At 49.8% G+C, this 27,966-nt stretch overlaps 1 protein-coding gene across 1 annotated transcript; it reads left to right on the top strand.

The window, feature by feature from the left end:
* Positions 1-27,716, top strand: LOC134994320 (basement membrane-specific heparan sulfate proteoglycan core protein-like; the record flags this gene model as incomplete). Its single annotated transcript, XM_063950971.1, has 9 exons — positions 1-172; positions 690-812; positions 4,417-4,470; positions 4,889-4,964; positions 5,055-5,133; positions 10,942-11,012; positions 11,091-11,174; positions 21,743-21,846; positions 25,720-27,716. Coding segments are annotated over 9 exons (939 nt in total), but the record flags the coding sequence as incomplete, so codon positions are not given.
* Positions 27,717-27,966: the final 250 nt, after the last annotated feature.

Raw genomic sequence — 27,966 nt, 5'->3', positions numbered from 1 at the left:
TTTTCCATCAATGGGAAGAAAGTGGATATCTCCTACAGTTTCCTGGAGAGCCACACTATCAGTCAGTGCTACGATAACTCCCCGTGTGACCGGATGCCATGCTTGCACGGTGGGCGCTGTATGCCAACGGGAGAATATGAGTTCCAGTGTCTGTGCATCGACGGCTTCAAAGGTGAGACTGATAGTCGCCATCTACTTCCAGCCGTGACGTGTTACTATAAACCAGGAACCACAAACTCCAGTAACGTCTGCGGATAGGGATGTATACTGGTGCTGTAAAGGGCCCTACACACTTTGCGGTCCGCCACTGAGCTGCCCAACAGCAGATACGGCCGACGGGCGACCCGGCGGGGGGGCAGTGCCGGGGGGAGTGAAGTTTCTTCACTCACCCCGTCACCCGGCTCCATAGCAGTGCAGGCAAATGTGGACGAGATTGTCCATATTGGCCTCCATGCACAAGCGACGGGGCACCGGCGATGAACGAGCGCGGGGCCGCACATCTTTCATCGCTGGTGCCTCCACACTGAATGATATGAACGTTATCTCGTTCATATCTGTGATTATTATCGGCCGGTGTGTAGGGCCCGTGCGTCCCGATCAGCGTCGGCACTGAGATCCGGCTGCTGGGATCTCCCCCAGATCAGACTGTGCACAGAACTGCTGCCATCGATGTTTTCTGCATCTTCTAGGTGATCGCTGTGACTCACACGAGGATCGCTGCCAGATACACAATCCCTGCATCAATGGTGGCATCTGCAAGGACAATCGATGCCACTGCCCAGAGGGCTTCTCCGGAACGTTGTGTGAGCGAGGTGAGGAATACCCGCCGCGTAGCCCAGCAGGAGATACCAGTGACATGGGGGGTCTATGTACTAAGCCTGGGACCAGCCAATCCGCTCCTGACTGCTGCTGGTACGCTCTCTCTGTCCAACGCTTAGTACATAGACCCCTTAGTGGTGTACTGTAGATGAGATTCCGCGCGTGGTATATAAGATGACGCATAGAGCGGTCCCTCACTGTAGTCATGTAGTGATGTCATATCTGTATACCCTGCACTGTGCCGGCAGTGTACACCTTTCCATCACCTGTGCCGGCAGCGTACACCTTTCCATCACCTGTGCCGGCAGTGTACACCTTTCCATCACCTGTGCCGGCAGTGTACACCTTTCCATCACCTGTGTCGGCAATGTACACCTTTCCATCACCTGTGTCGGCAATGTACACCTTTCCATCACCTGTGTCGGCAATGTACACCTTTCCATCACCTGTGTCGGAAATGTACACCTTTCCATCACCTGTGTCAGCAATTTACACCTTTCCATCACCTGTGTCAGCAATGTACACTTTTACATCACTGGTCTCGGCAATGTACACCTCTCCATCACCTGTGTCAGCCATTACTTGTGCCGGCAGTGTACACCTTTCCATCACCTGTGCCGGCAGTGTACACCTTTCCATCACCTGTGCCGGCAGTGTACACCTTTCCATCACCTGTGTCGGCAGTGTACACCTTTCCATCACCTGTGCCGGCAGTGTACACCTTTCCATCACCTGTGCCGGCAGTGTACACCTTTCCATCACCTGTGTCGGCAATGTACACCTTTCCGTCACCTGTGTCGGCAATGTACACCTTTCCGTCACCTGTGTCAGCAATTTACACCTTTCCATCACCTGTGTCAGCAATGTACACTTTTACATCACTGGTCTCGGCAATGTACACCTCTCCATCACCTGTGTCAGCCATTACTTGTGCCGGCAGTGTACACCTTTCCATCACCTGTGTCTGAAATGTACACATTTCCATCACATATGTCAGCAGTTTACACTTCCATCATCTGTTTCAGCAGGTACAAATTTACTTCACCTGTGTCGGCAATGTACACCTTTCCCTCACCTGTGTGAGCAATGTACACCTTTCCATCACGTGTGTCGGCAATGTACACCTTTCCATCACGTGTGTCGACAATGTACACCTTTCCATCACGTGTGTCGACAATGTACACCTTTCCATCACGTGTGTTGGCAATGTACACCTTTCCATCACGTGTGTCGGCAATGTACACCTTTTCTTCACCTGTGCCGGTAGTGTACACCTTTCCATCATCTGTGCCGTCAATGTACACCTTTCCTTCACCTGTGCCGGTAGTGTACACCTTTCCATCACCTGTGCCGTCAATGTACACCTTTCCATCACCTGTGTCGGCAGTGTACACCTTTCCTTCACCTGTGCCGGCAGTGTACACCTTTCCTTCACCTGTGCCGGTAGTATACACCTTTCCATCACCTGTACCGTCAATGTACACCTTTCCATCACCTGTGCCGTCAATGTACACCTTTCCATCGCCTGTGCCGTCAATGTACACCTTTCCATCACCTGTGCCGTCAATGTACACCTTTCCATCACCTGTGCCGTCAATGTACACCTTTCCATCGCCTGTGCCGTCAATGTACACCTTTCCATCGCCTGTGTCGGCAATGTACACCTTTCCATCGCCTGTGTCAGCAATGTACACCTTTCCATCGCCTGTGTCGGCAATGTACATACTCCCATCACCTATATCAGAAATGTACACCTTCCCATCACCTGAGTCGGCAATGTACATCTTTCCATCACATGTGTCTGCAATGTACACCTTTCCATCACCTGTGTCTGCAATGTACACCTTTCCATCACCTGTGTCGTCAATGCACACCTTTCCATCACCTGTGCCGTGTACACCTTTCCTTCACCTGTGCCGTCAATGTACACCTTTCCATCACCTGTGCCGTCAATGTACACCTTTCCATCACCTGTGCCGTCAATGTACACCTTTCCATCACCTGTGTCTGCAATGTACACCTTTCCATCACCTGTGTCGGCAATGTACACCTTTCCATCACCTGTGTCGTCAATGTACACCTTTCCATCACCTGTGTCGTCAATGTACACCTTTCCATCACCTGTGCCGTGTACACCTTTCCATCACCTGTGCCGTCAATGTACACCTTTCCATCACCTGTGTCGTCAATGTACACCTTTCCATCACCTGTGTCGGCAGTGTACACCTTTCCTTCACCTGTGCCGGTAGTGTACACCTTTCCATCACCTGTACCGTCAATGTACACCTTTCCATCACCTGTGCCGTCAATGTACACCTTTCCATCACCTGTGCCGTCAATGTACACCTTTCCATCACCTGTGTCGTCAATGCACACCTTTCCATCACCTGTGCCGTGTACACCTTTCCTTCACCTGTGCCGTCAATGTACACCATTTCTTCACCTGTGCCGGTAGTGTACACCTTTCCATCACCTGTGCCGTCAATGTACACCTTTCCATCACCTGTGTCGTCAATGTACACCTTTCCATCACCTGTGTCGGCAGTGTACACCTTTCCTTCACCTGTGCCGGTAGTGTACACCTTTCCATCACCTGTGCCGTCAATGTACACCTTTCCATCACCTGTGTCTGCAATGTACACCTTTCCATCACCTGTACCGTCAATGTACACCTTTCCATCACCTGTGCCGTCAATGTACACCTTTCCATCACCTGTGTCGTCAATGTACACCTTTCCATCACCTGTGCCGTCAATGTACACCTTTCCATCACCTGTGCCGTCAATGTACACCTTTCCATCACCTGTGTCTGCAATGTACACCTTTCCATCACCTGTGTCGGCAATGTACACCTTTCCATCATGTGTCGGCAATGTACACCTTTCCATCATGTGTGTCGGCAATGTACACCTTTCCATCATGTGTGTCGGCAATGTACACCTTTCCATCGTGTGTCGGCAATGTACACCTTTCATCAGCTGTGCCAGCAGTGTACACCTTTCCATCACCTGTGTCAGCAATGTACACATTTCCATCACCTGTGTCAGCAGTGTACACATTTCCATCACCTGTGTCAGCAGTGTACACATTCCCATCACCTGTGTCAGCAGTGTACACATTCCCATCACCTGTGTCAGCAGTGTACGCATTCCCATCACCTGTGTCAGCAATGTTTGCCTTTCCATCACCTGTGTCAGCAGTGTACGCATTCCCATCGCCTGTGTCAGCAATGTTTGCCTTTCCATCACCTGTGTCAGCAGTGTACGCATTCCCATCGCCTGTGTCAGCAATGTTTGCCTTTCCATCACCTGTGTCGGCAATGTACACATTTCCATCACCTGTGTCGGCAATGTACACATTTCCATCACCTGTGTCAGCATTGTACACATTCCCATCACCTGTGTCAGCATTGTACACATTCCCATCACCTGTGTCAGCATTGTACACATTCCCATCACCTGTGTCAGCAATGTTTGCCTTTCCATCACCTGTGCCGGCAGAGCGCGCCATATCATTGTGTCCGCAGTGTGTTTTGTAGTTTAGATGCTTGGCTAAGTTTGTGTTGTTGTCTTAACGAGCTTATTTGCACTTGTACAGGCCCACCAGCTGCCAATCTGGATGACGGCGGGCACGAAGGGAGTGGGGGGAATGGTACTGTATGCACAACTTACTTTGTTATTTTACCTTTCTCTCTCTTTCCTATATGTGCCACTAGAAAGTGACTGGGATATTACGGTCTCTTAGACTGACCTGTATGGAGCGTGTCACTGATTATTTGAGGAGTCCCAGTGAATGTTCCGATGATGCGTTATTCTAGCCAGATAGTACCGTGATTAGGTATTGTTGTCACATAGTAATAACATAAAAACTCTACGTCACATGTATGCAGATACAGTATAAGATATTAGCTCTGTGGGTGATTATACCTCCTTACCCCCATCTGGTACTGCTAGTGCTGGGATCGGCTATTAAGCCTTGCCTTGTGGACTTCCTACTGACTGGCTCATTAGGGTAACGTTCCTACACTCCAGCCAATCAGCTTCTCTTTCCATGTCCGCTTATTTTACAGACTCGCCAGGAGTTTACGGATCCTACTTCTCTGATGACTCTTTCATAGCCCTCCCAAGACAAATCTTCCCCAGGAGGTAGGAAGACCCCTTTATACAGATAGATAGATATATTATACAGCTGCATCCACCTGCTATAGTAATAGCTGCAATGCTTTCTTGTTTCAGTCGCCCGGACGCTCCGGAAACCATTGAGCTGGAGGTCCGCACCACTTCTACACACGGTGTGATTCTGTGGCAGGGAATGGTGAGTGTCTATACAGCTCGCTTGTTATTCTGCGCACAGTGGGCCTAGCGCAGAGTTCTGCCGCCGGATATTGCAATCTATAGCACTGCGCATGCGTCACGGTGAGTATCTACATGCACATCTCAGCTGCATCTCCCATTGCGGCTTAGCGGGTGTTACTGGGGCTCACTTGTAAGATACGTGTGCCCTGGGCACGTAGACGGAGCTGCAGACTGTGCCACGTTGTGCGTACACAGAGATGTGGCTGATGTCAGACTGATCTCCTGCACGGAGGATAAGGCTGGTGGAAATGGGCGCTGTGACGGACAGAAGCTGCGTCCATAGGCAGACGGATAGGGGCGGCTCCATAGACGCTGGTGTCTCCGATTACAGCCGGATATTCGCATTGATTCGGCCGGACTCTTAATCCGGCCAATCAGCAGCGTTACACTCACACACCCTGCAGATGACCCCATTGGATGAGCCTTTGTCGTGAGAGTCTCTGCAGGATGAAGCTCCACGGGTCACTGGTTATTTGCCGCAGTGGGTTCAGTTGCGGGTGATTTGCTTGTGACATACGTGTGACTGATAACGGTTATGATTGTATGATACGATAAAACATGACGCAGTGATAATGTGCGTGATGGCGGTGTATACACTAATGACAGTATGTCCTGCATGTGAACAGTTGTATATATAGTGCAAATAGTAACTAAACCACTGTATTCATTCCATGCGGAGCGCTCTTCTATCTGCCACTTGTCACCTAACTGTATCTGCGCTCAGTAACAGCGATCTGCATAGCTCGCCAGTCTCTCCGCTCACTTCCTGTACTTATATCTGCGCTCGCCAACAGCGATCTGTGTATGTAGCTCGCCTGTCTCTCCGCTCACTTCCTGTACTTATATCTGCGCTCGCCAACAGCGATCTGTGTATGTAGCTCGCCTGTCTCTCCGCTCACTTCCTGTACTTATATCTGCGCTCACTAACAGTGATCTGTGTATGTAGCTCGCCTGTCTCTCCGCTCACTTCCTGTACTTATATCTGCGCTCACTAACAGCGATCTGTGTATGTAGCTCGCCAGTCTCTCTGCTCACTTCCTGTACTTATATCTGCGCTCACTAACAGTGATCTGTGTATGTAGCTCGCCTGTCTCTCCGCTCACTTCCTGTACTTATATCTGCGCTCACTAACAGCGATCTGTGTATGTAGCTCGCCTGTCTCTCCGCTCACTTCCTGTACTTATATCTGCGCTCACTAACAGTGATCTGTGTATGTAGCTCGCCTGTCTCTCCGCTCACTTCCTGTACTTATATCTGCGCTCACTAACAGTGATCTGTGTATGTAGCTCGCCTGTCTCTCCGCTCACTTCCTGTACTTATATCTGCGCTCACTAACAGTGATCTGTGTATGTAGCTCGCCAGTCTCTCTGCTCACTTCCTGTACTTATATCTGCGCTCACTAACAGCGATCTGTGTATGTAGCTCGCCAGTCTCTCTGCTCACTTCCTGTACTTATATCTGCGCTCACTAACAGTGATCTGTGTATGTAGCTCGCCTGTCTCTCCGCTCACTTCCTGTACTTATATCTGCGCTCACTAACAGCGATCTGTGTATGTAGCTCGCCAGTCTCTCTGCTCACTTCCTGTACTTATATCTGCGCTCACTAACAGTGATCTGTGTATGTAGCTCGCCTGTCTCTCCGCTCACTTCCTGTACTTATATCTGCGCTCACTAACAGCGATCTGTGTATGTAGCTCGCCTGTCTCTCCGCTCACTTCCTGTACTTATATCTGCGCTCACTAACAGTGATCTGTGTATGTAGCTCGCCTGTCTCTCCGCTCACTTCCTGTACTTATATCTGCGCTCACTAACAGTGATCTGTGTATGTAGCTCGCCTGTCTCTCCGCTCACTTCCTGTACTTATATCTGCGCTCACTAACAGCGATCTGTGTACGTAGCTCGCCAGTCTCTCCGCTCACTTCCTGTACTTATATCTGCGCTCACTAACAGTGATCTGTGTATGTAGCTCGCCAGTCTCTCTGCTCACTTCCTGTACTTATATCTGCGCTCACTAACAGCGATCTGTGTATGTAGCTCGCCTGTCTCTCCGCTCACTTCCTGTACTTATATCTGCGTTCACTAACAGTGATCTGTGTATGTAGCTCGCCAGTCTCTCTGCTCACTTCCTGTACTTATATCTGCGCTCACTAACAGCGATCTGTGTATGTAGCTCGCCTGTCTCTCCGCTCACTTCCTGTACTTATATCTGCACTCACTAACAGTGATCTGTGTATGTAGCTCGCCTGTCTCTCTGCTCACTTCCTGTACTTATATCTGCACTCACTAACAGTGATCTGTGTATGTAGCTCGCCTGTCTCTCTGCTCACTTCCTGTACTTATATCTGCGCTCACTAACAGCGATCTGTGTATGTAGCTCGCCTGTCTCCGCTCACTTCCTGTACTTATATCTGCGCTCACTAACAGTGATCTGTGTATGTAGCTCGCCTGTCTCTCTGCTCACTTCCTGTACTTATATCTGCACTCACTAACAGTGATCTGTGTATGTAGCTCGCCTGTCTCTCTGCTCACTTCCTGTACTTATATCTGCACTCACTAACAGTGATCTGTGTATGTAGCTCGCCAGTCTCTCCGCTCACTTCCTGTACTTATATCTGCACTCACTAACAGTGATCTGTGTATGTAGCTCGCCAGTCTCTCCGCTCACTTCCTGTACTTATATCTGCACTCACTAACAGTGATCTGTGTATGTAGCTCGCCAGTCTCTCCGCTCACTTCCTGTACTTATATCTGCGCTCAATAACAGTGATCTGTGTATGTAGCTCGCCTGTCTCTCTGCTCACTTCCTGTACTTATATCTGCACTCACTAACAGTGATCTGTGTATGTAGCTCGCCAGTCTCTCTGCTCACTTCCTGTACTTATATCTGCACTCACTAACAGTGAACTGTGTATATAGCTCGCCTGTCTCTCTGCTCACTTCCTGTAATTCTATCTGCGCTCACTAACAGTGATCTGTGTATGTAGCTCGCCTGTCTCTCCGCTCACTTCCCGTAATTATATCTGCGCTCACTAACAGCGATCTGTGTATATAGCTCGCCTGTCTCTCTGCTCACTTCCTGTAATTTTATCTGCGCTCACTAACAGCGATCTGTGTATGTAGCTCGCCTGTCTCTCCGCTCACTTCCCGTAATTATAGCTCTGCTCACTAACAGTGATCTGTGTATGTAGCTCGCCTGTCTCTCTGCTCACTTCCTGTAATTTTATCTGCGCTCACTAACAGCGATCTGTGTATGTAGCTCGCCTGTCTCTCCGCTCACTTCCCGTAATTATAGCTCTGCTCACTAACAGTGATCTGTGTATGTAGCTCGCCTGTCTCTCTGCTCACTTCCTGTAATTTTATCTGCGCTCACTAACAGCGATCTGTGTATGTAGCTCGCCTGTCTCTCCGCTCACTTCCCGTAATTATAGCTCTGCTCACTAACAGTGATCTGTGTATGTAGCTCGCCTGTCTCTCCGCTCACTTCCCGTAATTATATCTGCGCTCACTAACAGCGATCTGTGTATATAGCTCGCCTGTCTCTCTGCTCACTTCCTGTAATTTTATCTGCGCTCACTAACAGCGATCTGTGTATGTAGCTCGCCTGTCTCTCCGCTCACTTCCCGTAATTATAGCTCTGCTCACTAACAGTGATCTGTGTATGTAGCTCGCCTGTCTCTCTGCTCACTTCCTGTAATTCTATCTGCGCTCACTAACAGTGATCTGTGTATGTAGCTCGCCTGTCTCTCCGCTCACTTCCCGTAATTCTATCTGCGCTCACTAAGAGCGATCTATGTGTGTAGCTCGCCTGTCTCTCCGCTCACTTCCCGTAATTATATCTGCGCTCACTAACAGCGATCTGTGTATGTAGCTCGCCAGTCTCTCCGCTCACTTCCTGTAATTATATCTGCGATCACTAACAGGTATCTGTGTATGTAGCTCGCCTGTCTCTCCACTCACTTCCCGTAATTATACCTGCGCTCACTAACAGTGATCTGTGTATGTAGCTCACCTGTCTCTCCGCTCACTTCCCGTAATTATAGCTCTGCTCACTAACAGTGACCTGTGTATGTAGCTCGCCTGTCTCTCTGCTCACTTCCCGTAATTATATCTGCGATCACTAACAGCGATCTGTGTATGTAGCTCGCCTGTCTCTCCGCTCACTTCCCGTAATTCTATCTGCGCTCACTAACAGCGATCTGTGTATATAGCTCACCTGTCTCTCCGCTCACTTCCTGTAATTCTATCTGCGCTCACTAACAGCGATCTGTGTATGTAGCTCGCCTGTTTCTCCGCTCGCTTCCTGTAATTCTATCTGCGCTCACTAACAACGATCTGTGTATGTAGCTCGCCTGTCTCTCCGCTCACTTCCTGTAATTATATCTGCGCTCACTAACAGCGATCTGTGTATGTAGCTCGCCTGTCTCTCCGCTCACTTCCTCTAATTCTATCTGCGCTCACTAACAACGATCTGTGTATGTAGCTCGCCTGTCTCTCCGCTCACTTCCTCTAATTCTATCTGCGCTCACTAACAATGATCTCTGTATGTAGCTCGCCTGTCTCTCCGCTCACTTCCTGTAATTATATCTGCGATCACTAACAGCGATCTATGTATGTAGCTCGCCTGTCTCTCCACTCACTTCCCGTAATTCTATGTGCGATCACTAACAGCGATCTGTGTATATAGCTCGCCTGTATCTCCGATCACTTCCTGTAATTCTATCTGCGCTCACTAACAGCGATCTGTGTATGTAGCTCGCCTGTCTCTCCGCTCACTTCCCGTAATTATAGCTGCGCTCACTAACAGTGATCTGTGTGTGGAGCTTGCCTGTCTCTCTGCTCACTTCCCGTAATTATATCTGCACTCACTAACAGCGATCTGTGTATGTAGCTCGCCTGTCTCTCTGCTCACTTCCTGTAATTCTATCTGCGCTCACTAACAGCGATCTGTGTATGTAGCTCGCCTGTCTCTCCGCTCACTTCCTGTAATTCTATCTGCGCTCACTAACAGCGATCTGTGTATGTAGCTCGCCTGTCTCTCCGCTCACTTCCCGTAATTATATCTGCGCTCACTAACAGCGATCTGTGTATATAGCTCGCCTGTCTCTCTGCTCACTTCCTGTAATTCTGTCTGCGCTCACTAACAGTGATCTGTGTATGTAGCTCGCCTGTCTCTCCGCTCACTTCCCGTAATTCTATCTGCGCTCACTAAGAGCGATCTATGTGTGTAGCTCGCCTGTCTCTCCGCTCACTTCCCGTAATTATATCTGCGCTCACTAACAGCGATCTGTGTATGTAGCTCGCCAGTCTCTCCGCTCACTTCCTGTAATTATATCTGCGATCACTAACAGGGATCTGTGTATGTAGCTCGCCTGTCTCTCCACTCACTTCCCGTAATTGTAGCTGCGCTCACTAACAGTGATCTGTGTATGTAGCTCACCTGTCTCTCCGCTCACTTCCCGTAATTATAGCTCTGCTCACTAACAGTGACCTGTGTATGTAGCTCGCCTGTCTCTCCGCTCACTTCCTGTAATTATATCTGCGATCACTAACAGCGATCTATGTATGTTGCTTGCCTGTCTCTCCTCTCACTTCCCGCAATGAATGGCCGGTGAAAGCTTCAGTAATGCATTGAGGACTCTGTACTGCTAGTATCTGTTGACTCTTTATTAACTCTATCTCCAGCGTAAATCACAATTCGCTTCCACTAGTGACCTCGGCCTCTTCTGTAATTGCAGACCACTGGCTGACTGTCTTTTTATTTTGGCAGGAGGAAAAAGAGAAAGGCAGAGAGAGGGACTTTATCAGCCTCGGTTTGAAGGATGGCCACCTTGTCTTCAGGTGAATGTCACCTCTGTGGAGTAGAATTATGGCCACACCAACACTGCACACCTGTCTAACCTTCTCTGTTCCCCTCAGCTACCAGCTGGGCAGCGGCGAGGCCAACATCATCACAGAGGATCCCATCAATGATGGAGAATGGCACAAAGTCACAGCCGTCCGGTGAGAGGCAGCAGGTTCTAACCTGCTATCTGGGTGTTACATGGGGTCTGGCGGTCGGTTCCTCGCAGCCATATTACTGGATTGATCAGGCTCATTGTGGAGGATCATTGCTCCCTACTCGGGGGGAACATTTCTGTAAAATCTGAGGCCGCTGTCACAGATTATCCAGATACCATCTAAGGGGCATATATACCTCCCCAATGTATCAGAAGTCTCCTGCAGGGACAGGGGCTTCTGAAATTTTCCACGCATGTGCTGCAGCCATTGTCGGGGAACATCAGGCATGGTCCCCAAAGACGGGCGTATAGCGGAAGTAGTGCCGATATTCAAAAAGGGAAGTAAATCTGAAACGGGTAACTATAGACCAGTAAGTCTTACATCTATAGTAGGTAAAGTACTGGATAGTATACAGGAATTCCTCTAAACCAATTAGGTTATTAATAGAAACCAACACGGATTTGTGAAGGATAGATCATGTCAAACTAACTTACTAGGCTTTTATGAAACAGTGTGAACCTAGATCAGGGTAAGGAGGTGGATGTAATCTTTTTAGACTTTGCCAAAGCTTTCGACACAGTACCACACATGAGACTTATTTATAAGTTCCAAGAACTGGGGCTAGGGAGCACAATATGCACTTTGGTTAGAAATTGGTTGTATGAAAGGGAGCAGCGACTGGTGGTAAATGGAACATTTACGAATTGGACTGAAGTACTACGTGGTGTGCCACAAGGGTCTGTACTTGGACCACTATTGTTTAACATCTTCATAAATGATCTAGCAGTAGATCTAGAGAATACAGTGTAAATTTTTGCAGACGACACCATACTGTGTAAGGTTATAAATTCGGAGGGGGATGCTGAGTGTCTACAGAACGACTTATTTAGATTTGAAACATGGGCAGCTAAATGGAGAATGCAGTTCAACATAGACAAATGTAAGGTTATGCACTTTGGTAATAAGAACAGAAATACTACCTACATACTAAATGGGGAGAATCTGGGGGATTCTGCACTGGAAAAGATTTAGGTGTTGACATAGATAACAAACTAAGCAGCAGTACCCAAAGTAGGATTGCAGCAAAACAGGCAAACAAGGTATTAGCATGCATAAAGCGGGGAATTGATGCAAGAGATGAGTGTTATACTCTCATTATATAAATCACTAGTGAGGCCATGTCTTGAATACTGTGCACAACTATGGGCACCATACTACAAAAAGGATATTCTGTAACTAGAAAAGGTTCAAAGACGGGCGACCAAATTTATTAAGGGGATGGAGACGCTAGAATACAAGGAAAGGCTTGCAAGGCTAGGCATGTTTACACTGGAAAAAAAAAATTAAAAGGGGACATGATTAACATTTACAAATATATAAGGGGACAATACACAGAGCTAGCGGGAAATCTGTTTTTGGTAAGATCACCACAAAGGACATGTGGACACCCACTTAGGTTAGAAGGGAAGAGAATTCGCACACAGAGACGGAAAGGTTTTTTCACAGTAAGGACAATACGTGTTTGGAATTCCCTGCCTGAGAGAGTAGTAATGGCGGACTCGGTCATTTTAAGAATGGGCTAGATAAATTCCTAATGGATAAGGATATACAGGGTTATGGTGGGTAACTCGTGCACTACACTAATAAAATAATAATAAAAAATAAATATATAAGAGGAATCGACATAATGGTTAAACATTCACTCAAGTTAAAATTAGTGATCTCCTACTGTAATATTTTTAACCGGTTGAACTCTATGGACAATTTGTCTTTTCTCTGACGTCCTAAGTGGATGCTGGGACTCCGTAAGGACCATGGGGAATAGCGGCTCCGCAGGAGACTGGGCACAACTATAAAGAAAGCTTTAGGTCTAACTGGTGTGCACTGGCTCCTCCCACTATGACCCTCCTCCAGACTTCAGTTAGAATCTTGTGCCCGGCTGAGCTGGATGCACACTAGGGGCTCTCCTGAGCTCCTAGAAAGAAAGTATATTTAGGTTTTTTATTTTACAGTGAGATCTGCTGGCAACAGACTCACTGCAGCGAGGGACTAAGGGGAGAAGAAGCGAACCTACCTAACAGGTGGTAGTTTGGGCTTCTTACGCTACTGGACACCATTAGCTCCAGAGGGATCGACCGCAGGACCCGACCTTGGTGTTCGTTCCCGGAGCCGCGCCGCCATCCCCCTTACAGAGCCAGAAGCATGAAGAGGTCCGGAAAATCGGCGGCAGAAGACTTCGGTCTTCACCAAGGTAGCGCACAGCACTGCAGCTGTGCGCCATTGCTCCTCATGTACACCTCACACTCCGGTCACTGATGGGTGCAGGGCGCTGGGGGAAGGGGGGCGCCCTGAGGGCAATATATGACACCTTGGCTGGCAAATCTACATCATATATAGTCCTAGAGGCTATATAGATGTAAAAATACCCCTGCCAGTATTCCAGAAAAAGCGGGAGAAGTCCGCCGGAAAAGGGGCGGGGCCATCTCCCTCAGCACACTGGCGCCATTTTTCCCTCACAGCTCCGCTGGAAGGAAGCTCCCTGGCTCTCCCCTGCAGTCTGAACACTACAGAAGGGTAAAAAAGAGAGGGGGGGCACTAAATTTAGGCGCAGGATAGATATATATATATTGATATATAAAAAGCAGCTATAAGGGAAAACACTCATTTATAGTGGGATCCCTGTGTTATATAGCGCTCTGGTGTGTGCTGGCATACTCTCTCCCTGTCTCCCCAAAGGGCTTTGTGGGGTCCTGTCCTCTGTCAGAGCATTCCCTGTGTGTTTGCGGTGTGTCGGTACGGCTGTGTCGACATGTTTGATGAGGAGGCTTATGTGGAGGCGGAGCAGATGCCTGTAAATGTGATGTCACCCCCTGCGGGGTCGACACCTGAGTGGATGGTGCTGTGGAAGGAATTACGCGACAGTGTCGACTCCTTGCATAAAAGGTTTGACGACATACCTAATGTGGGACAGCCGGCTTCTCAGCCTGTGCCTGCCCAGGCGTCTCAAAAGCCATCAGGGGCTCTAAAACGCCCGCTACCTCAGATGGCAGACACATGTCGACACGGATACTGACTCCAGTGTCGACGACGATGAGACTAATGTAACTTCCAGTAGGGCCACACGTTACATGATTGAGGCAATGAAAAATGTGTTGCACATTTCTGATGTTACCCCCGGTACCACAAAAAAGGGTATTCTGTTTGGAGAGAAAAAACTACCAGTAGCTTTTCCTCCATCTGAGGAGTTAAATGAAGTGTGTGAAGAAGCGTGGGCTTCCCCTGATAAAAAGCTGGTAATTTCTAAGAGGTTACTAATGGCGTACCCTTTCCTGCCAGAGGATAGGTCACGCTGGGAAACATCCCCTAGAGTGGATAAAGCGCTCACACGCTTGTCAAAGAAGGTGGCACTACCGTCTCCGGATACGGCCGCCCTGAAGGAATCTGCTGATAGAAAGCAGGAGGCTATCCTGAAATCTATATATACACACACAGGTGTTATACTGAGACCGGCTATTGCTTCAGCCTGGATGTGCAGTGCTGCTGCTGCGTGGTCAGATTCCCTGTCAGAAAATATAGATGCCCTAGACAGGGACACTATATTGCTAACCGTAGAGCATATAAAAGACGCACTTTTATACATGAGGGATGCACAGAGGGATATTTGCCGGCTGGCATCCAAAATTAGTGCAATGTCCATTTCTGCCAGGAGAGGGTTATGGACTCGGCAGTGGACAGGAGATGCAGATTCCAAAAGACACATGGAAGTTCTGCCTTATAAGGGTGAGGAGTTGTTCGGGGATGGTCTCTCGGACCTCGTTTCCACAGCAACAGCTGGGAAGTCTACATTTTTACCCCATGTTCCCTCACAACCAAAGAAAGCACCGTATTATCAGGTACAGTCCTTTCGGCCCAATAGGGGCAAGCGGGTTAAAGGCGCGTCCTTTCTGCCCAGAGGCAGAGGTAGGGGAAAGAAGCTGCAGCATACAGCCAGTTCCCAGGAGCAAAAGTCCTCCCCCGCTTCCTCTAAGTCCACAGCATGACGCTGGGGCTCCACAGGCGGAGCCAGGGACGGTGGGGGCCTGTCTCAAATTTTTCAGCAATCAGTGGGCTCGCTCACGGGTGGATCCCTGGATTTTTCAGATAGTATCTCAGGGGTACAAGCTGGAATTCGAGACGTCTCCTCCCCGCCGTTTCCTCAAATCTGCCTTGCCAACCACTCCCTCAGGCAGGGAGGCAGTGTTACAGGCAATTCACAAGCTGTATTCACAACAGGTGATAGTAAAGGTACCCCTACTTCAACAAGGAAGGGGTTACTATTCCACAATGTTTGTGGTACCAAAACCGGACGGTTCGGTGAGACCCATTTTAAATTTGAAATCCTTGAACACATATATAAAAAAATTCAAGTTCAAGATGGAATCGCTCAGGGCGGTTATTGCAAGCCTGGACGAGGGGGATTACATGGTATCTCTGGACATCAAGGATGCTTACCTGCATGTCCCCATTTACCATCCTCACCAGGAGTACCTCAGATTTGTGGTACATGATTCCAGACGTTGCCGTTCGGTCTATCCACGGCTCCGAGGGTCTTTACCAAGGTAATGGCCGAAATGATGATACTCCTTCGAAAGAAGGGAGTTTTAATTATCCCGTACTTGGACGATCTCCTGATAAAGGCGAGGTCCAGAGAGCAGTTGTTGGTCGGGGTAGCACTATCTCGGGAAGTGCTACAACAGCACGGCTGGATTCTAAACATTCCAAAGTCACAGCTGGTCCCTACGACACGTCTACTGTTCCTGGGGATGGTTCTGGACACAGAACAGAAAAAAGTGTTTCTCCCGGAGGAGAAGGCCAAGGAGCTGTCATCTCTAGTCAGAGGCCTCCTAAAACCAAAACAGGTGTCGGTGCATCACTGCACGCGGATCCTGGGAAAAATGGTAGCTTCCTACGAAGCGATTCCATTCGGCAGGTTTCATGCAAGAACCTTTCAGTGGGACCTGTTGGACAAGTGGTCCGGATCGCATCTTCAGATGCATCGTCTGATAACCCTGTCTCCAAGGACAAGGGTGTCTCTGCTGTGGTGGCTGCAGAGTGCTCATCTTCAAGAGGGCCGCAGATTCGGCATACAGGACTGGGTCCTGGTGACCACGGATGCCAGCCTTCGAGGCTGGGGGGCAGTCACACAGGGAAGAAACTTCCAAGGACTATGGTCAAGTCAGGAGACTTCCCTGCACATAAATATTCTGGAACTAAGGGCCATTTACAATACCCTAAGTCAGGCAAAACCCCTGCTTCAAAACCAGCCGGTACTGATCCAGTCAGACAACATCACGGCGGTCGCCCATGTAAACCGACAGGGCGGCACGAGAAGCAGGACGGCGATGGCAGAAGCCACAAGGATTCTCCGATGGGCGGAAAATCACGTGTTAGCACTGTCAGCAGTGTTCATTCCGGGAGTGGACAACTGGGAAGCAGACTTCCTCAGCAGGCACGACCTCCACCCGGGAGAGTGGGGACTTCATCCAGAAGTCTTCCAAATGATTGTAAACCGTTGGGAAAGGCCACAAGTGGACATGATGGCGTCCCGCCTAAACAAAAAGCTAGAAAAGTATTGCGCCAGGTCAAGAGACCCGCAGGCGATAGCTGTGGACGCTCTAGTGACACCGTGGGTGTACCGGCCGGTTTATATGTTCCCTCCTCTTCCTCTCATACCAAAGGTACTGAGGATAATACGGAGAAGAGGAGTAAGAACTATACTCATTGTTCCGGATTGGCCAAGAAGAGCTTGGTACCCGGAACTTCAAGAAATGATCTCAGAGGACCCATGGCCTCTACCGCTCAGACAAGACCTGCTGCTGCAGGGGCCCTGTCTGTTCCAAGGCTTACCGCGGCTGCGTTTGACGGCATGGCGGTTGAACACCGGATCCTAAAGGAAAAGGGCATTCCGGAGGAAGTCATTCCTACGCTGATTAAGGCTAGGAAAGAAGTAAACGCAAACCATTATCACCGCATATGGCGAAAATATGTTGCGTGGTGTGAGGCCAGGAAGGCCCCAACGGAGGAATTTCAGCTGGGACGTTTCCTGCACTTCCTACAGTCAGGGGTGACTATGGGCCTTAAATTGGGTTCCATTAAGGTCCAGATTTCGGCTCTATCGATTTTCTTCCAGAAAGAACTGGCTTCACTACCTGAAGTTCAGACTTTTGTTAAGGGAGTGCTGCATATTCAGCCCCCTTTTGTGCCTCCAGTGGCGCCTTGGGATCTCAACGTGGTGTTGGATTTCCTAAAGTCACATTGGTTTGAGCCACTGAAAACCGTGGATTTGAAATATCTCACGTGGAAAGTGGTCATGTTGTTGGCCTTGGCTTCGGCCAGGCGTGTATCAGAATTGGCAGCTTTGTCATGTAAAAGCCCTTATCTGATTTTCCATATGGATAGGGCAGAATTGAGGACTCGTCCCCAGTTTCTCCCTAAAGTGGTATCAGCGTTTCATCTGAACCAACCTATTGTGGTGCCTGCGGCTACAAATGACTTGGAGGCTTCCAAGTTGTTGGACGTAGTCAGGGCCCTGAAAATATATGTTTCCAGGACAGCTGGAGTCAGAAAGACTGACTCGCTATTTATCCTGTATGCGCCCAACAAGTTGGGTGCACCTGCTTCAAAGCAGACTATTGCTCGCTGGATCTGTAGTACGATTCAGCTTGCACATTCTGCGGCTGGACTGCCGCATCCAAAATCAGTGAAAGCCCATTCCACAAGGAAGGTGGGCTCTTCTTGGGCGGCTGCACGAGGGGTCTCGGCTCTTCAACTTTGCCGAGCAGCTACTTGGTCGGGGTCAAACACGTTTGCTAAATTCTACAAGTTTGACACCCTGGCTGAGGAGGACCTAGAGTTTGCCCATTCGGTGCTGCAGAGTCATCCGCACTCTCCCGCCCGTTTGGGAGCTTTGGTATAATCCCCATGGTCCTTACGGAGTCCCAGCATCCACTTAGGACGTCAGAGAAAATAAGAATTTACTCACCGGTAATTCTATTTCTCGTAGTCCGTAGTGGATGCTGGGCGCCCATCCCAAGTGCGGATTGTCTGCAATACTTGTATATAGTTATTGCTTAACTAAAGGGTTATTGTTGAGCCATCTGTTGAGAGGCTCAGTTGTTATCATACTGTTAACTGGGTATTGTATCACGAGTTATACGGTGTGATTGGTGTGGCTGGTATGAGTCTTACCCGGGATTCAAAATCCTTCCTTCTTGTGTCAGCTCTTCCGGGCACAGTGTCCTAACTGAAGTCTGGAGGAGGGTCATAGTGGGAGGAGCCAGTGCACACCAGTTAGACCTAAAGCTTTCTTTATAGTTGTGCCCAGTCTCCTGCGGAGCCGCTATTCCCCATGGTCCTTACGGAGTCCCAGCATCCACTACGGACTACGAGAAATAGAATTACCGGTGAGTAAATTCTTATTTTTTCAACCTCAAAAACTATGTTACTATGTTATGTTACTAACGTCATCTTCAGATGGTGTCAGCTGCTGGGGATATTGGTAAATCTGAGACCTTTGCCGCCAGCATAGAACTCTATGGGGGTTGCGGCTGCTGTCAGAAATCCAACATTGCTGTCCTTGTCTTTATCCCCTGGCTCTCAGCACTTCTACTACTACCATGTAATTGTGCCTGGTAACATCAATCACAGAGGCTAGGCATAGAACTGTAGGGAAATCACAGAAAGGCCAGACGGACACCAGCCATAACCTGGGATCCCCCTGAGAGAAGACTACCTATCTCACCCTGCGGCACAGGAGAAAGGATAGACTTTGCTTCTAGACCTCTCCTCTTGTTATGTGGGTTGCAGGATAGCGTCCCTCATAGGGTTAGTGGAGTCAGATATGAGATGAAGATCTCTCCTCTTGTTACTGTATGTGGGTTGCAGGATAGGGTCCCTCATAGGGTTAGAGGAGTCAGATATGAGATAAAGATCTCTCCTCTTGTTACTGTATGTGGGTTGCAGGATAGGGTCCCTCATAGGGTTAGAGGAGTCAGATATGAGATGAAGATCGCTCCTCTTGTTACTGTATGTGGGTTGCAGGATAGGGTCCCTCATAGGGTTAGAGGAGTCAGATATGAGATGAAGATCTCTCCTCTTGTTATGTGGGGTACAGGATAGGGTCCCTCATAGGGTTAGAGTGGTCAGATAGGAGATGAACATCTCTCCTCTTGTTATGTGGGTTGCAGGATAGGGTTCCTCATAGGGTTAGAGGAGTCAGATATGAGATGAAGATCTCTCCTCTTGTTATGTGGGGTACAGAAGAGGGTTCCTCATAGGGTTAGAGGAGTCAGATAGGAGATGAAGATCTCTCCTCTTGTTATGTGGAGTGCAGAATAGCGTTCCTCATAGGGTTAGAGGAGTCAGGAGATGAAGATCTCTCCTTGTTATGTGGGTTGCAGGATAGCGTTCCTCATAGGGTTCGAGGAGTCAGATATGAGATGAAGATCTCTCCTCTTGTTACTGTATGTGGGTTGCAGGATAGGGTCCCTCATAGGGTTAGAGGAGTCAGATATGAGATGAAGATCTCTCCTCTTGTTACTGTATGTGGGTTGCAGGATAGGGTCCCTCATAGGGTTAGAGGAGTCAGATATGAGATGAAGATCTCTCCTCTTGTTACTGTATGTGGGTTGCAGGATAGGGTCCTTCATAGGGTTAGAGGAGTCAGATATGAGATGATCTCTCCTCTTGTTACTGTATGTGGGTTGCAGGATAGGGTCCCTCATAGGGTTAGAGGAGTCAGATATGAGATGAAGATCTCTCCTCTTGTTATGTGGGGTACAAGATAGGGTCCCTCATAGGGTTAGAGTGGTTAGATAGGAGATGAACATCTCTCCTCTTGTTATGTGGGTTGCAGGATAGGGTTCCTCATAGGGTTAGAGTGGTCAGATAGGAGATGAAGATCTCTCCTCTTGTTATGTGGGGTACAGGAGAGGGTTCCTCATAGGGTTAGAGGAGTCAGATAGGAGATGAAGATCTCTCCTCTTGTTATGTGGAGTGCAGAATAGCGTTCCTCATAGGGTTAGAGGAGTCAGGAGATTAAGATCTCTCCTTGTTATGTGGGTTGCAGGATAGCGTTCCTCATAGGGTTCGAGGAGTCAGATATGAGATGAAGATCTCTCCTCTTGTTACTGTATGTGGGTTGCAGGATAGGGTCCCTCATAGGGTTAGAGGAGTCAGATATGAGATGAAGATCTCTCCTCTTGTTACTGTATGTGGGTTGCAGGATAGGGTCCCTCATAGGGTTAGAGGAGTCAGATATGAGATGAAGATCTCTCCTCTTGTTACTGTATGTGGGTTGCAGGATAGGGTCCCTCATAGGGTTAGAGGAGTCAGATATGAGATGAAGATCGCTCCTCTTGTTACTGTATGTGGGTTGCAGGATAGGGTCCCTCATAGGGTTAGAGGAGTCAGATATGAGATGAAGATCTCTCCTCTTGTTATGTGGGGTACAGGATAGGGTCCCTCATAGGGTTAGAGTGGTCAGATAGGAGATGAACATCTCTCCTCTTGTTATGTGGGTTGCAGGATAGGGTTCCTCATAGGGTTAGAGGAGTCAAGATATGAGATGAAGATCTCTCCTCTTGTTATGTGGGTTGCAGGATAGGGTTCCTCATAGGGTTAGAGGAGTCAGATAGGAGATGAAGATCTCTCCTCTTGTTATGTGGAGTGCAAAATAGCGTTCCTCATAGGGTTAGAGGAGTCAGGAGATGAAGATCTCTCCTTGTTGTGTGGGTTGCAGGATAGCGTTCCTTATAGGGTGAGAGGGGTCAGATATGAGATGAACATCTCTCCTCTTGTTATATGGGGTGCAGGATAGAGTTCCTCATAGGGTTAGAGGATCCCGATATGAGATGAAGATCTCTCCTTGTTATGTGGGGTGCAGGATAGGGTTCCTCATAGGGTGAGAGTGGTCAGATAGGAGATGAAGATCTCTCCTCTTGTTACTGTATGTGGGTTGCAGGATAGTGTTCCTCATAGGGTTAGAGGAGTCAGATATGAGATGAAGATCTCTCCTCTTGTTATGTGGAGTGCAGAATAGTGTTCCTCATAGGGTTAGAGGAGTCAGATGGGAGATGAAGATCTCTCCTTGTTATGTGGGTTGCAGGATAGCGTTTCTTATAGGGTGAGAAGGGTCAGATATGAAATGAACATCTCTCCTCTTGTTATATGGGGTGCAGGATAGAGTTCCTCATAGGGTTAGATGATTCCGATATGAGATGAAGATCTCTCCTTGTTATGTGGGGTGTAGGACAGGGTTCCTCATAGGGTTAGAGGAGTCAGATGGGAGATGAAGATCTCTCCTTGTTATGTGGGGTGTAGGACAGGGTTCCTCATAGGGTTAGAGGAGTCAGATATGAGATGAAGATCTCTCCTTGTTATGTGGGGTGCAGGACAGGGTTCCTCATAGGGTTAGAGGAGTCAGATGGGAGATGAAGATCTGTCCTCTTGTCATGTGTGGTTGGAACTTGGAGGTGGGTTGCCGGACACCATTCCTCGTGGCTCCCTAATAATAACCTGTCTTTTCCTGCCAGGGAAGGGAAAGCTGGCTCTATTCAGGTGGACGGGGAGGAACTGGTCTCTGGAAGTTCACCCGGCAAAAATATTATGGTGGACACAAAGGCAAAAGTATATCTAGGTAAGATCCTCACATCTGGGTTTATTTTGAAATAAAAAAGGATAAATACAAGTCTGATTGACGCACACAGTCATTGCATAGTACGGAGGACAGTAAGTGATCAGGATATTGCTTAGAGACTGTGGCCCAAATGTATTAAGCGTTAATAAGAGATAAAGTGGAGACGCATAAGGAGAGGTAAAGTACCAGCCAATCAGCTTCCTGTCATTTTTCACACAGCCACTTTATCTCTTGTTAAGGCTTAATACATTTGAGCCTATAAGAGGTTGCCTGTAATTCTGTAGTCCTTTCTATCTGTAAATTGTTACCACTATGTTACATGCAGACATCACAGCCAGTTTCAGCGTAGAGGTCAATCTGGTGGCTAGTGTACAGAGCTGAGGTCAGTCCGGTGTCAGTGTACAGAGCTGAGGTCAGTCCGGTGTCAGTGTACAGAGCTGAGGTCAGTCCGGTGTCAGTGTACAGAGCTGAGGTCAGTCCGGTGTCAGTGTACAGAGCTGAGGTCAGTCCGGTGTCAGTGTACAGAGCTGAGGTCAGTCCGGTGTCAGTGTATAGAGCTGAGGTCAGTCCGGTGTCAGTGTACAGAGCTGGGGTCAGTCCGGTGTCAGTGTACAGAGCTGGGGTCAATCCGGTGTCAGTGTACAGAGCTGGGGTCAGTCCGGTGTCAGTGTACAGAGCTGAGGTCAGTCCGGTGTCAGTGTACAGAGCTGAGGTCAGTCCGATGTCAGTGTACAGAGCTGAGGTCAGTCCGGTGTCAGTGTACAGAGCTGGTGTCAGTGTACAGAGCTGGGGTCAGTCCGGTGTCAGTGTACAGAGCTGGGGTCAGTCCGGTGTCAGTGTACAGAGCTGGGGTCAGTCCGGTGTCAGTGTACAGAGCTGGGGTCAGTCCGGTGTCACAGTCCGGTGTCAGTGTACAGAGCTGGGGTCAGTCCGGTGTCAGTGTACAGAGCTGAGGTCAGTCCGGTGTCAGTGTACAGAGCTGGGGTCAGCCCGGTGTCCGTGTACAGAGCTGGTGTCAGTCCGGTGTCAGTGTACAGAGCTGGGGTCAATCCGGTGTCAGTGTACAGAGCTAGGATCAGTCCGGTGTCAGTGTACAGAGCTGGGGTCAGTGTACAGAGCTGGGGTCAGTCCGGTGTCAGTGTACAGAGCTGGGGTCAGTCCGGTGTCAGTGTACAGAGCTGGGGTCAGTCCGGTGTCAGTGTACAGAGCTGGGGTCAGTCCGGTGTCAGTGTACAGAGCTGAGGTCAGTCCGGTGTCAGTGTATAGAGCTGAGGTCAGTCCGGTGTCAGTGTACAGAGCTGGGGTCAGTCCGGTGTCAGTGTACAGAGCTGGGGTCAATCCGGTGTCAGTGTACAGAGCTGGGGTCAGTCCGGTGTCAGTGTACAGAGCTGAGGTCAGTCCGGTGTCAGTGTACAGAGCTGAGGTCAGTCCGGTGTCAGTGTACAGAGCTGAGGTCAGTCCGGTGTCAGTGTACAGAGCTGAGGTCAGTCCGGTGTCAGTGTACAGAGCTGAGGTCAGTCCGGTGTCAGTGTACAGAGCTGGTGTCAGTGTACAGAGCTGGGGTCAGTCCGGTGTCAGTGTACAGAGCTGGGGTCAGTCCGGTGTCAGTGTACAGAGCTGGGGTCAGTCCGGTGTCACAGTCCGGTGTCAGTGTACAGAGCTGGGGTCAGCCCGGTGTCCGTGTACAGAGCTGGTGTCAGTCCGGTGTCAGTGTACAGAGCTGGGGTCAATCCGGTGTCAGTGTACAGAGCTAGGATCAGTCCGGTGTCAGTGTACAGAGCTGGGGTCAGTCCGGTGTCAGTGTACAGAGCTGAGGTCAGTCTGGTGTCGGTGTACAGAGCTGGGGTCAGTCCGGTGTCAGTGTACAGAGCTGGGGTCAATCCGGTGTCAGTGTACAGAGCTGGGGTCAGTCCGGTGTCAGTGTACAGAGCTAGGATCAGTCCGGTGTCAGTGTACAGAGCTGGGGTCAGTCCGGTGTCAGTGTACAGAGCTGAGGTCAGTCCGGTGTCAGTGTACAGAGCTGAGGTCAGTCCGGTGTCAGTGTACAGAGCTGGTGTCAGTGTACAGAGCTGGGGTCAGTCCGGTGTCAGTGTACAGAGCTGGGGTCAGTCCGGTGTCAGTGTACAGAGCTGGGGTCAGTCCGGTGTCAGTGTACAGAGCTGGGGTCAGTCCGGTGTCAGTGTACAGAGCTGGGGTCAGTCCGGTGTCACAGTCCGGTGTCAGTGTACAGAGCTGAGGTCAGTCCGGTGTCAGTGTACAGAGCTGGGGTCAGCCCGGTGTCCGTGTACAGAGCTGGTGTCAGTCCGGTGTCAGTGTACAGAGCTGGGGTCAATCCGGTGTCAGTGTACAGAGCTAGGATCAGTCCGGTGTCAGTGTACAGAGCTGGGGTCAGTCCGGTGTCAGTGTACAGAGCTGAGGTCAGTCCGGTGTCAGTGTACAGAGCTGGGGTCAGTCCGGTGTCAGTGTACAGAGCTGGGGTCAATCCGGTGTCAGTGTACAGAGCTGGGGTCAGTCCGGTGTCAGTGTACAGAGCTAGGATCAGTCCGGTGTCAGTGTACAGAGCTGGGGTCAGTCCGGTGTCAGTGTACAGAGCTGAGGTCAGTCTGGTGTCAGTGTACAGAGCTGGGGTCAGTCCGGTGTCAGTGTACAGAGCTGGGGTCAATCCGGTGTCAGTGTACAGAGCTGGGGTCAGTCCGGTGTCAGTGTACAGAGCTGGGGTCAGTCCGGTGTCAGTGTACAGAGCTGAGGTCAGTCCGGTGTCAGTGTACAGAGCTGAGGTCAGTCCGGTGTCAGTGTACAGAGCTGGGGTCAGTCCGGTGTCAGTGTACAGAGCTGGGGTCAGTCCGGTGTCAGTGTACAGAGCTGGGGTCAATCCGGTGTCAGTGTACAGAGCTGGGGTCAGTCCGGTGTCAGTGTACAGAGCTGGGGTCAGTCCGGTGTCAGTGTACAGAGCTGGGGTCAGTCCGGTGTCAGTGTACAGAGCTGGGGTCAGTCCGGTGTCAGTGTACAGAGCTGAGGTCAGTCCGGTGTCAGTGTACAGAGCTGAGGTCAGTCCGGTGTCAGTGTACAGAGCTGGGGTCAGTCCGGTGTCAGTGTACAGAGCTGGGGTCAGTCCGGTGTCAGTGTACAGAGCTGAGGTCAGTCCGGTGTCAGTGTACAGAGCTGAGGTCAGTCCGGTGTCAGTGTACAGAGCTGAGGTCAGTCCGGTGTCAGTGTACAGAGCTGAGGTCAGTCCGGTGTCAGTGTACAGAGCTGGGGTCAGTCCGGTGTCAGTGTACAGAGCTGGGGTCAGTCCGGTGTCAGTGTACAGAGCTGGGGTCAGTCCGGTGTCAGTGTACAGAGCTGGGGTCAGTCCGGTGTCAGTGTACAGAGCTGAGGTCAGTCCGGTGTCAGTGTACAGAGCTGAGGTCAGTCCGGTGTCAGTGTACAGAGCTGGGGTCAGTCCGGTGTCAGTGTACAGAGCTGGGGTCAATCCGGTGTCAGTGTACAGAGCTGGGGTCAGTCCGGTGTCAGTGTACAGAGCTGGGGTCAGTCCGGTGTCAGTGTACAGAGCTGGGGTCAGTCCGGTGTCAGTGTACAGAGCTGGGGTCAGTCCGGTGTCAGTGCATAGAGCTGAGGTCAGTCCGGTGTCAGTGTACAGAGCTGGGCTAGCGTACAGTGTTGAGATCAGGCTGAGGCTTACATATGAGCAGGTCCTCAGGGGTGACCACGCGTCTTGTAATCAGCATTGTTATCTGCCCCTCGAGCTCCCTGGCTTTCTATCAGGAGCAGTAAAGAAGATATTTTGCACCTGGACGTATATAGAACCACAGAGCCGCGCTGGAATGAATGAAGGGAGCGCTCTCTGCACTACTGATCTCTGCCTTCTTACAGGGGGGGCGCCTGATGTAAAGGCGGTGACCGGAGGCAAGTTCTTCAGTGGAATTACTGGATGCATCAAGAACCTGGTGCTTGTAAACGCAAGGCCGTCTCACCAAGCGTCGCAGCAGCCCATCGACTTACAGCATCACGCGGAGACGGGTCATAACACCAAAGAGTGCCCCTCGTAGGGGGGACAGCGGCCCCCTACCGGCACTGCTACAGCAATCCAGAGACTCTTTTTTTTACAATAAAATAAAAAGACAGTGACGAAATGGAGAATAATGTAAATGGTGCTTTTGCTGCTACCAAAAAAACTAGCGGTGGTGCTAAAGGAAGTATTTGGATTGCAGAGTTCTGTGTTACCTAAGCAGGATTTCTTTTTAATTATTATTTTTTTTAAGGTCTTCAGATTTCCGTGTTTTACTGCTGGATGAAGGAAATGTCTATGTGCTGAACCAGATGTATGTTTTTTAAAGAAAATGATCCCCTAACCAAAACAGCCAGAAATCCAAATCCGTGTAATGTAACCTCCGAGGCGCCTCATACTCCAAATCTGTTATTTTATTGTCTATCTATATATATATATATATATATATATATTGACCTGGAGACGTTTCAGACCCAATGTACCAGGGGGGAGTTGAACAATGTGAGAATATTTGCCCCCCGCACCCGGTGACCCTGAAGACTTATTGTCCAGCCTTCTAGACACAACAAACCACTGGGCCTCTGATCTATAGACTGTGGCCGTACGTTGTGCTGGGATGGAGGTAGGATCCGGCCTGCCCCAGTCACAGGTTTCATAGTGCGTCTCATCTCTCCGTATACTGCAGTATAATCCTCACAGTCTATATTGCAGGGAGTAAGGGCCAGCTGCCGCCCAGATGGGGTGGGGTCTCTATTGCAGGGAGTAAGGGGCAGCTGCCGCCCAAATGGGGTGGGGTCTCTCTAGCAGGGAGTAAGGGCCAGCTGGCGCCCTGATCGGGTGAGGTCTATATTGGAAGGCGTAAAGGGCAGCTTTGCCCAGATGGGGTGATGTCTATATTGCAGGAAGTAAGGGCCAGCTGCCGCCCGGGTGGCGTGGGGTAGGGTCTATATTGCAGGGAGTAAGGGGCAGCTGCCACCTGGGTGGCGTGGGGTAGGGTCTATATTGCAGGGAGTAAAGGGCAGCTGCCGCCTGGGTGGCGTGTGGGTAGGGTCTATATTGCAGGGAGTAAGCGGCAGCTGCCGCCCCGGTGGCGTGGGGTCTATATTGCAGGGAGTAAGGGGCAGCTGCCGCCCGGGTGGCGTGGAGTCTATATTGCAGGGAGTAAGGGGCAGCTGCCGCCCCGGTGGCGTGGAGTCTATATTGCAGGGAGTAAGGGGCAGCTGCCGCCCGGGTGGCGTGGGGGTAGGGTCTATATTGCAGGGAGTAAGCGGCAGCTGCCGCCCCGGTGGCGTGGGGTCTATATTGCAGGGAGTAAGGGGCAGCAGCCGCATAGATGTGGTGGGTTTTTTATTTTTTGTAGAAGGTTGTCTGAGACTCCATAGGAAAGAAGCTGGAGCAGCGTCTGGCTGATCACACATCTCATTCGTTACGTTGCGGTCAGAGCCCCGGCCTCTCCATGGCTGCCTGGTCTGTATTATGAAAGGAGCTGGAGCGGCATCTCGCTGGTCACACATCTCATTCGTTACGTTGCGGTCAGAGCCCCGACCTCTCCATAGCTGCCTGGTCTGTATTATGAAAGGAGCTGGAGCGGCGTCTCGCTGGTCACACATCTCATTCGTTACGTTGCGGTCAGAGCCCCGACCTCTCCATAGCTGCCTGGTCTGTATTATGAAAGGAGCTGGAGCGGCGTCTCGCTGGTCACACATCTCATTAGTTACATTGCGGTCAGAGCCCCGGCCTGTCCATGGCTGTCTGGTCTGTATTATTTATGTTGTATAACACACTGAGTATATTATAAAGGTTCATGGACTCTTAGTTCAGGTCAAAATTACTTTTTCCAATAAAATCATTCCTCTCCAACCGCCTGCGCCTTCCCGGTGGACTCTTTTCACGTCTTTTACCTAATAACGTTCTTTCATCAAATTCTGTCCTGCCTGCTCGGGGACCAACATAACTAGCCCGGTCACTGCGGGGGCCCCCAAGGTGCACCTTTATGTTGATCTGGTAAAGAAGCAGAAGGCAATTCAGTGCAGTTAATAAGAAGTTATTATACGTATCACTAATTGTCTTATGTGCTGCTGCCTGCTGGAATGAAATGGATGTGGCACATA

The sequence above is a fragment of the Pseudophryne corroboree genome, unplaced genomic scaffold, assembly GCF_028390025.1.
Source record: "Pseudophryne corroboree isolate aPseCor3 unplaced genomic scaffold, aPseCor3.hap2 scaffold_1299, whole genome shotgun sequence".
Classification (NCBI taxonomy): domain Eukaryota; kingdom Metazoa; phylum Chordata; class Amphibia; order Anura; family Myobatrachidae; genus Pseudophryne; species Pseudophryne corroboree.
This window is presented reverse-complemented; position numbering and strand designations above follow the sequence as displayed.